We start from the raw sequence: 9,316 nt of genomic DNA on the forward strand, positions 1-9,316 counted from the left end.
TCACAGATGTAATGGCCATGTCCAAGCTCTCAACGGCAGAACGGTTTCATTCCACGTCTCCTAACACAGTGTTACAAGAGGAGTCCATGATCGCGTCACAGGCCTGTGATATGGAGTACCGCACCCGTACGTGGAAACAGCACGCAGCGCGCACACCGCCTGACCCCTGGAAGGTTGTGTCCAAAGGCAGCGCTAACGCCTTCTCACCCGCCAATTATAGTACAGAGAAAAAGAGCACGCAGCCAGCACGTGCATGTGTACGTGCAAATTGCGGCGGCACACAGCGTTGGCTGGATGGTGCCGTGCAGGCTGTGGTTCGGCGGCTCCCGAAGATCAGCTAAGATGAGCATATGCACACCAAGGAAGTATGCCGCATACACGTCAATGACGCCATGCAAGAAAACCTCCTGCCTGAAACTTTCACAATCTACCCTTCCCCTGCATGGAGGATAAGGTGAACCCTTCACACAGTCGTACGTCAAGCATCCTCAGTCGGTCCCAACGCTGGCACGTCAATTCATCACCAGGGCCAGGTTATCCAGTGCTATCTTTATGCATGTCACGCAGATCTTCGTCCATATTATTCAGTGCGGGCACGTCACACACGTCGCACTGCTTCAGTCCATGCCACGGTCATCAGCTAGCAGCATCTCGCTCGCTCAACGGTAAGCTGCTGTTTCGTCTCAGGTGAGGCCACATACGACATGCGCCTGTTTGGTTCCTAACTCATGCTTCACGGCGCAGCCACGTTCTGCTGGAACTGGCCCATGACGTTGCCTGCGGCGCAAAGGTGGCAAGGGCCGGAGCGGGGCAAAGTTACTCCCTAGCAGGCACAATTGCAAGAGCTCACGCGCCAGCAAGCGGCAGCACGCACCTGCTGGCCATCCCCACCTGGAGTTCTGGAACCACTTAGTGTAGCCAGGCAGCACTCGCTTAGACTGCTTGCTTGTAAGCTTCCCCCGCATCTCCCCCGCCCTTGCTGGGTGGCAGCGGGCAAGATGGCACCGCCGAGTCATCCAGATGCACACACGCACACGCACACCCACCTGGCGGGCTGTACTGGCACACATACACGGTGCGCTGCCAGCACCCCTGCGCGCTGCTGGCGGTGGCGCAGCCCAGCTGCTGGGAGGTGGCCCACAGCATCTGGGTGGCGTGGCCGGTGCTGGAGCTGTAGGAGCCGGAGCGGTAGTCGTACGAGTGGATCTGTACGTTGCAAGGGACGGGCGGGTGCGCGGTGGCGGTGTTTAGTGGTGGTACAGCACAGAGGGATGCAGAAGTTCGTACGGTGCGTGAGCATGGATGCATGAAGGAGCTGGACGCCTGGGCACGGCGGCACGGAACGGTGGATCCTCGCGTGGCCCGCGGGAAACGCTGTAGACAGGTGCGCGTGTGGGGTGTGCGGCGCAGCGGAGAGCATGGTGCCGTGAATCGCAATTGATCCCGAGGGCGATGCTAAGATGGGGCTTCATTCATACCGTGCGCATGCCCAGTGGCCTACCTCATCGTACCAAGCCGCAGCCACTGCCGTCCAGCTTTCGTAACCTGGGGTAGGACAAGGTAACGGAAGAGTTGAGCAACGCCAGTGCTCATGCAGGTGTTCAGTGTTCACTAAACATGACAAGTAAGCGCATGTGCCAGGGCTGCGACCATGATGTGCCCATCCACACCCCTCACGCCGTCACTCCAAACCTACCGCCACAGATTCCCGCGCATTAGGAGAAACCAGGAGGACTGCACCTGACCCACATCGATTGTTCATCACCAGCAGGGGCGAAACCCATCACGCATGCAAACGAGCCAAGCCCCCGCCTGACCGCGCGCCTCACCTGCGGCCAGGTTCTCGCCGACGCCCTGCGTGTGGGAGTGCTCGAGCTGCTGGCAGGCCGCCGCCAGGTTGTTGGCCCAGGCCTGCGCGGTGGACTGCAGGGAGGAGGACCACTGCAGCGGCGGCGAGTGGTGGACTGCGGGCGCACAGCATCGGCAGGGTGGGACGGTACGGGATTTGTGAGGGGTGGACGCAGTTGAACGAGCCGTACGGCTCAAAGCAACAGCACGCCTAGCAAGTGACAGCGCCACGCGCAGTGACACAAAGGCAGCACGCGCAGGCATACACCCACCGGCACGGTACTGGTTGTGCAGGGTCAGGATGTCGCCTGATGTGCCGCCTTGCTGCTGTTGCTGTTGGGTGCTTGGAACAGCAGTGTTAGTGGGTTGCTGACCGGAAGTCACAGCAGCCTGCTGCGTTGGCGCCTGGGACAGAGACGCGGGCTGCTGCTGTTGCGGCTGCTGCTGGTACGGCAGCTGCCCCTGCGCTCCAGTGTTTGCGGCCGTAATGGTTTGCTGCTGGCCGTAGTATGTGGCTTGCTGCGGCTGCTGCTGCTGCCTTGGCTGCTCGTAGTAAGTTTGCTGATGTTGTGGATGTTGCTGTTGCTGCAGCTGCTGCTGGACTGCGTCAGAGGACAGCACGGCATTGACTGTGCCCACAGCAGCCTGTGTGGCGGCGGGAACCACCGCTGCGGCGATTTGCTGTGGATGGGTGGGGCAACTGGGGAATTAGGGCGGGTTGTGGGGGGCAGGGCGATGTGGGTCGGGTACACGTACCGCTGGCTGCATGCTGCAAAGGCACCTTACTGCCTCACCCGCACCCTTCCTACGCGCCCTTGCTTTGCAGCAGGCCCCAGCCCGCGCGCGATCCACCTCAAAACTCACCTGTGCAGGGTCCTGGTTTGCCGACTGCTGCTGGCGCAGAGCGCGACCACCACCGCCGCGCTGCAGCTGTGGAGCGGCGGTGCTGATGCCGCGGCCCGCAGCACACGCCGGCTGCGCGGTCAGCGCAAGCACGAGCAGCAGCGCGGCGAAAAATGCGGGAGCCCAAGCAGCCCGCCGCTGCGACGAGCGTGCAGCTGCAGCAGAGGACGCCATGGCTCGTGGCATGAGGGTCAGCGTAAAGTAAGGGCAAGGGAGGGCAGAGCTGTGTGCAGCTTGAGTCGGAGTTTGACTGCGGCTGGCTGGGCGCCGCTCGCTTGTGCACAGCTAGGCTTGTAGGACCGGCTCGGAATAAATAGCTGCGGATCACGGGGGCTTCAAGTCTGGTGAGTCAAGTTCTGGTGTAAGCCAATGTGCAAGTATGTCTCCAGTAATGGCGGGGCCGGGTCTCCCCCCTGCATTTTCCCGCCCAAAAACCCCATTCCGCCCAAAACCCCATTCCGCTATGGATTGGGACCAATTTGATGTTCAGGTTGCGAGCCGGCGGCTTTAAACCTGTTCAACATGCGCAACTCTTTCACACATATTACCCAAGCTCCACTATCGACAAAACAACCACGTATACGCCCATCGAGCACAGTTTCAAAGTTTTCCCAAGGGCCTCGCCAACGTGTAGCCCACCGCCGCCGTCTCCCTCTCGACTCACCAGCCTCAACTTCAGCTGCGAGCTGCGAGCCGCACCAGCAGTTTCAGCCGGCGCTCCGTTTCCACCGGCAGCAGCCGCCGCGGAGCCCGTCGCGACCAGGTCCGGTTGGCCAACCCGTTTGGCCATGTCTTCTTGTTGCGCTGCGAGCGCTGTAGGGCCCGCGATGCAGCAGCAGGGCGGTGGAAGCATGCCGCGCACGACCTCGTGTGTGACAGGCTGGCTCCCAGTCGGCTGCTCGCCAGCTTCCCAGGCAACCTTTCCCCGAAGTCTGCGACACTCAGCTTCGGCCCTCTCCGTCTTCGCCGCGTGCTGCAGCAGCAACGATAGCGGCGGCACCGTGCTACTGAACGGCAAGGGAAGCGGAGTGACAGCCATCGCGGCGATTTGCCTGAGCCCGCGGCCCGCGGCAGAGCGCAGCAGCCGCGGCGGCGCCCTTAAGCTCCCGCAGCAGGAGCCGCCGCCGCCGCTTCGCGCCGCAGGCAGCAGTAAAGACCCGGTGTCCTGCTTCGCGACGCCCGGTGCGGCCGTAGCAGCGGCGGAGGCAGCAGGTCTGGCAGGTCCAGCGGCGGCCGCTGCCGCCGTCAAGCCCGCCCCGTGGGCTGCTACTGCTGCTACTGCGGCCGGTGGCGGTACTACTGGCCGGCGCGACGACGCGTTTGACGATGACCCTGGCGCAGTCTCGTCGCCCTTCTCCTCCGCAGCCCTGCAGCAGCAGCTGTCGGAGGCGATGCATGCGGGCACCAGCCTGCGCTGGTCCGTGTCCGCACTGCAGGTGCCGCTGCCGCCGCCACTGCCAGCAGCCCAGCAGCCACAGCCTGGCACAGCCGCGCCGGCGTCCACAGCGTCGGCGCCCGTCCCGCGCGCCCGCTCCCTGTCCTCCAAGCCCACCGCCGTCAGCGGCAGCAAGCGCACGCTGTCTGGCACGCCCTACTCGGCTGCAGCCGCAGCGATGGCCTTCGTGCTGCATAGCCAGGGCGGTTCCGGCGGCACGGTGGTCACGGCGGCGGCGGCTGTGCCGGCCAGGGGCGCGGCGGCTTGGGAGCCGTCGGGTTCAGTAGGCGGCCGGCGGCAGCAGTCGCGACCTCTGCTACGGCGTGTGCGGCGTGTGGTGCGGGACCTGTGCCGCATGGCGTCCGAAGCGGCGGCCGCCCTGCAGCAGCAACAGCAGCAGAAAATGTAAGATTGGAGGTTATGGCATGCGCATCGACATGGGTTCGAGTCAAAGGAGTGGCAGGAACAGACGCATGGCAACTTAGTGCAGTTGGTGCCCCAGTGTGATGCACGGGCGTGGCACTTGTACACAAGTGGGTCGGGCGCACTGTATGCGTTTCGTATTCGCAGCGCGGTGTACGATAGAGTTAATGCACAGAGCACTTACCGGGTACCGACCAACGGTTGTGGCGCCACGCGCTGCAGCCGGAAGTGTTGTAGGACGTGCTGCGAGATGCGGGCCCGGGCGCCGATGCGGGCCCTGCCTGTTGGCGCATGCTCGCGCGAAGCGAATGGCTACAGGGCGTTAGGCCCAGACCCCGGGGTCCATTTTGCATGGTCACCGAGCAACTGAACATGCGCATGCCGTCATTGTGCAGCGTGTGGTGCCATGCTATGGTATGTTGGGTGTAAGGGTGAGACGGAATGAACTGGGTCAGCGGCAGGAGTGTGCTTGCCTGCATGCTGATGCGCAAGCCCCGCCACGCAGGCCCTTGCTTATGACATAGGAGTGTTCGCATGTATGTTGACATTGACAGCCATTGCGACGGTGGGATAGTGTATACATATTCATATGTATGCAGTGTTTGTGATATCGTACTTGACACGCATTTGTGAGGCGCGCCGGCAGGACACGGGCACATCCGCTCCCACAGCGTCCCAGACTGGCAGGCCCTCGATTGGTTAGGTACTGACATTTGGAGTGCCAAAATGTCGTCGCCTTCATACTAGTCGTGAACAATAGCGCACGACAATAGCGTGACGTGCGGAATTCTTTCACCTTCATACGTGGGTTCACCGGATTTCAGTCAGGATTGGGTCTGCTGGGGGCATTTGGACCCGCACGCGTGATTGAGTGTGGATCAGTGGATGCCGCTGTAGGGATGGCGAAACATTTCCATTAGGGGGAAGAAAAGTCCACGGAGGGTACGCATGACCCTGCGTGCGTTGCCAAGGTATGCTGCACGTACGCTGAGCCTGCACGGGGGAAGTAGACTTTTGCTGATTGAATGCACATAGGCAGGCAAGCGAACGAAGGCCCAAGCAGGCGCATGTAAGCCGACGCTGTCGTCATTAGCCCCTCGTCACGTCTCGCCGGCTGGGTGCAAGCCGGCTGGGTGCAAGCCTAGGTCACTCGGGGCCACCACAGCTGCACGGTGCACACACACTCTCACTCACTCACACTCTCACACTCTCACACACACACACACACACACACACACACACACACACACACACACACACACACACACACACACACACACCCAGCCACCCACCCACCCACCCACCCACCCACACACCCACACACATCCACACCCACACATTGGCCTGTGAGGTCCGATGCAGCTCTCCGGCACAGTATTTAGTTACAGCCAGGGTCCCGCACTGCGTTCATCAGCGTGTGGGACACATGCAACACATCGATACCCCCTCACGCAAGCCCACACGCACACCTCAATGGCAGCATGCACATCGTCCAAAGCAGTTCTCCTCGCTTCCCCACGTATGCCGACCCGCCCAGCACAAGCGCGCGCACGTTCGCCTGCCATGATCACCTCAGCACGCCAGCGACACTTATGCTCGCCTCGTCAAGGCACCAAAGCACCTGTCTGGCCTCTTTATCCCTTCTGACATGCCCACAACAAAGCCGCATCAAGGTCTACGGCTCTAGCCTCTACAGCCGCTGCTACAGGACCCTCACCCCATTGCCATTACCCGCTGCGGCACCGCCATCCCACGTGGGCCGCTCCTCAGCCCCGTTCCGTTCCGTCTTCTCCGACACCGTCGTACTCCTCTGTGGTGCTGGCCCCGACTCGCTCCCACCCTGCACCAGCAGCTGCCGCCTCCGCCAACACGCCTCCCGCCCTGGTCCCGCCGGGGTGTCCTGGTCCCGCTGGCCCTCCCGGACCTCTCCCACGGCCAGGCCCGCCACTGCCGCCCCAAGTCCCGCAACCAGGCCCGCGCGCCCAGTCGGCTCCACCCCAACGCAAGACCTGCCGCAGACCCACTCCAGTCCTCTGCATCTGACACACGGCTTCTGCTTTTACGTGCTTAGGGGTGGTCGGGCTCGTACTGCAGTGTGTCCGACAGCACCGCCATGCGGTTGAACTCCTCGCGCTGCTTGCTCTTCACCTGAGGGGGCGGCGGCAGGCGGAGGTGCTTGTGTTGGCGTGGTGGCCTAGTCAAGTGGACCGGTTACCCTTTGCCGCATCCTGCCTGCCAGCCCGCCACTGTGTTTCCTCTGTTCGCCGCCCTCCCTCCCTTGAGCAACACCCCTTGTCCCGTATCCTCGTGTCTCTGGTTTCCTACTCTTTCATGGACGCCTACTCCACCCCAACCCCCGATTCCTTGCCAGCTGTAACCTATTTGGTTGGGATGGAATAATCCCCTCTCCATTGTGATATAATCACTCCGTTCTCCATGAACGGCTAACCCCCGTGTGCCTAGTCTGCACTGTAATACCGGTAGTTAGAACGTGCGTACGCCTGTTTGAGCCTGGGTGGCAATTGCGAAGGCGGCTCCAGTCAGCACCGCCCACATGCGCGAGACCGAAGTGCTCATCGCCTTGTCGGTACATGGTTTGCGGGACGGTTTGCTGGGAAGCTGGGAACTTGGTGCTTTTCGGGGGTGGGGACCGCTCCGTTGTCAAAGCATAGGCCACGCTCTCCTCCTCGCTCTTGTGCATTGGGTTCGGTTTAATGTGGGCTGGTATCTACACCCCCCCCCCACGCCGCCGTCGCGCACCTCGTCGATGGCTTTCACCGCGAACACGGTGGCCAGCAGGCTGAGCAGGAAGCAGAAGAAGATGAAGGTGGCGGAGGCGCGCTCAAACGAGGTCAGCTTGGCAGGCTCGCCCGCGTACTTGATGCCCACGTCTGAGGAGGGGGGCGGGAGCGGAGACGTGGAGGTGGAGGTGCAATGATAGACAGCATAAGCGCGCAATTGGGCGAAACAGCGGCATGCGGAGAGCACAGCTGGCCCTGTTACCCTGTTGCCACCCGTTGTGCCCACAAGAGCTCCCCGTGGCATGCCTCCTCGTGGCATGGCCACGGCCCCCTGGTCTGCTGCCGCCTGCCACCCGCCTACCCCCTTGCCCCGCCCTCCAACAGCTCTCAGCCTCTCACCCGTGCACAGGTCCACGAAGGCGTGGAAGGCGATCACCATTTGCGCGGCGTTGTAGCCGAAGAAGGCGACAATCAACTCGCGCTGCGCAGCACATGGCAGCAGGGGTGTGGCGCGGTGTGTGTTTGTGTGTGGCAGGGGTGTTGCAGGCGTGAGGACGGCCTCCCAGCCCCACGCCTCGGCCGTAACTGGTTGGCTTCTGTGTGCAACGCCAGACACGCAACGCCCGCACAAGCCACAGCCGTGGCCCGCATATCAGCGGGTCAGCGCCACCCGCGCCTCATCGCCCAGCACATGCAAGGGCCTTGCCCCTGCCCTGTTGCCTGTTGCCCAGCCCCTGCAGCTCCATGCCCTGCCTCCCCCCGCTCTGCAAGGCCGCCTCGCCGCGCTCGCCTGCAGCTAGCCTGCCATGCCTCCTTTGCCCCAACTATTTATGCCTGAAACCCCATCCACCCCATCGTACCCCAGCGCACAACAGCCCACCCCCCCACCCCACACACACTAGCGCACACGAGCACACACGAGAACAGACACACGCACACACCTGCGCGTTAATGACGCCCGCTAGGCCGAAGATTGCAAACATGTTGTTTGTGATGGACAGGTAGAAGGAGAAGCCCATGGGCGAGCGGAAGTCCAGCGGCGACTCGTAGGCGGCCACCCGCGCCGCCACGCCCGCGTTCTCGTTTTTCTCCGTCTCCTCATCCCCAAGGAACTTGTCAAAGTAATAGGCCTGTGGGCAGGAGGAGACCATAAGAGGAGGCGGTGATGGGGGGCAGGTAGCGTGGGGGGTCGATTGGGGTGAGGGGGTGGTCCTTGCGGTGCGTGCAGGGAGCAGTGGACGCTTGCGTGAGCGGGAGGCGGGTGTTGCATGGATGTTGGCCCAGGCACCACACGGAGCTTTCCCGCTTCACGTCCGTTTCCAACAGGTTCCCCCCTCCTGTAGACGCCGCCGCCGTAACCTATGTATGTACACCTACATGAGGCCTCGCTGCCAACACGCGTGACAGACCCGCGACTGACTCTAGTCTGCAGCCCCTGGCTTCCCTGCTACCTGGGGCCTTTTCGACCCGAACCCGTGCCCGTTTCCCCAGTCGAGTCAAACAGCGCCGCTATAATGTCTGTATACTGCTGCAGTCCCTTGCAAGGCAGCGCGCAAATTGCAGCGGCTTCGCGCGCCGGATCATTTTGGGCAACTGCCACGGCCCAATGCGCAGGCAACTCACCTTGTAGCCCTCATAGACTGCAGTTGCAGTTGCAGTTGGTGGCAGTGCGAAGGATGTCACCAAAAACGCGAAAGTGCGAGCGATGTCAGCACATTTGCGTTCTTCTCTCGCCAAACTTGCGTCGCGTCTTACCTCCTAGCAAGCATAGGCCAACCACCAGCTGGCAGGCCGAAATACACAACACTCCGCTGCCGCTACGCATTCTTGCAAGCCAAAGGGCGTTGGGCTTAAAAGCCAGTGTGCGTTCTCGCCAGGTTGGCTCTTCCGTTCGCAAAATGCAACGCAGTTGGAAATGTTAACAGCGACATAAAGAGGTGGACTCGTCGCTGAGGAGTTTGATGCC

General features: G+C 62.2%; 3 protein-coding genes across 3 annotated transcripts; 1 reads left to right on the plus strand and 2 right to left on the minus strand.

Annotated features, from left to right (window-relative positions):
- Positions 1 to 59: 59 nt before the first annotated feature.
- Positions 60 to 3,077, minus strand: CHLRE_01g045000v5 (uncharacterized protein). Its single transcript, XM_043058867.1, has 6 exons — positions 2,713 to 3,077; positions 2,121 to 2,529; positions 1,830 to 1,964; positions 1,502 to 1,545; positions 1,047 to 1,206; positions 60 to 777 (listed from the first exon to the last, which is right to left on the minus strand). The coding sequence occupies exons 1-6, from the start codon at positions 2,923 to 2,925 to the stop codon at positions 734 to 736; spliced, it is 1,005 nt and encodes a 334-aa protein (XP_042928781.1). The 5' UTR covers positions 2,926 to 3,077; the 3' UTR covers positions 60 to 733.
- Positions 3,078 to 3,307: 230 nt separating this feature from the next.
- On the plus strand, positions 3,308 to 5,694 carry CHLRE_01g045050v5 (uncharacterized protein). Its single transcript, XM_043058868.1, has one exon. The coding sequence runs from the start codon at positions 3,540 to 3,542 to the stop codon at positions 4,593 to 4,595; it is 1,056 nt and encodes a 351-aa protein (XP_042928782.1). The 5' UTR covers positions 3,308 to 3,539; the 3' UTR covers positions 4,596 to 5,694.
- A 285-nt stretch (positions 5,695 to 5,979) lies between these two features.
- Positions 5,980 to 9,273, minus strand: CHLRE_01g045100v5 (uncharacterized protein). The gene is made up of 6 exons (XM_001690146.2): positions 9,106 to 9,273; positions 8,974 to 8,990; positions 8,292 to 8,480; positions 7,750 to 7,831; positions 7,370 to 7,500; positions 5,980 to 6,757 (listed from the first exon to the last, which is right to left on the minus strand). The coding sequence occupies exons 1-6, from the start codon at positions 9,173 to 9,175 to the stop codon at positions 6,677 to 6,679; spliced, it is 570 nt and encodes a 189-aa protein (XP_001690198.1). The 5' UTR covers positions 9,176 to 9,273; the 3' UTR covers positions 5,980 to 6,676.
- Between the last annotated feature and the right edge of the window lie 43 nt (positions 9,274 to 9,316).

This window comes from Chlamydomonas reinhardtii, chromosome 1, assembly GCF_000002595.2.
Source record: "Chlamydomonas reinhardtii strain CC-503 cw92 mt+ chromosome 1, whole genome shotgun sequence".
Classification (NCBI taxonomy): domain Eukaryota; kingdom Viridiplantae; phylum Chlorophyta; class Chlorophyceae; order Chlamydomonadales; family Chlamydomonadaceae; genus Chlamydomonas; species Chlamydomonas reinhardtii.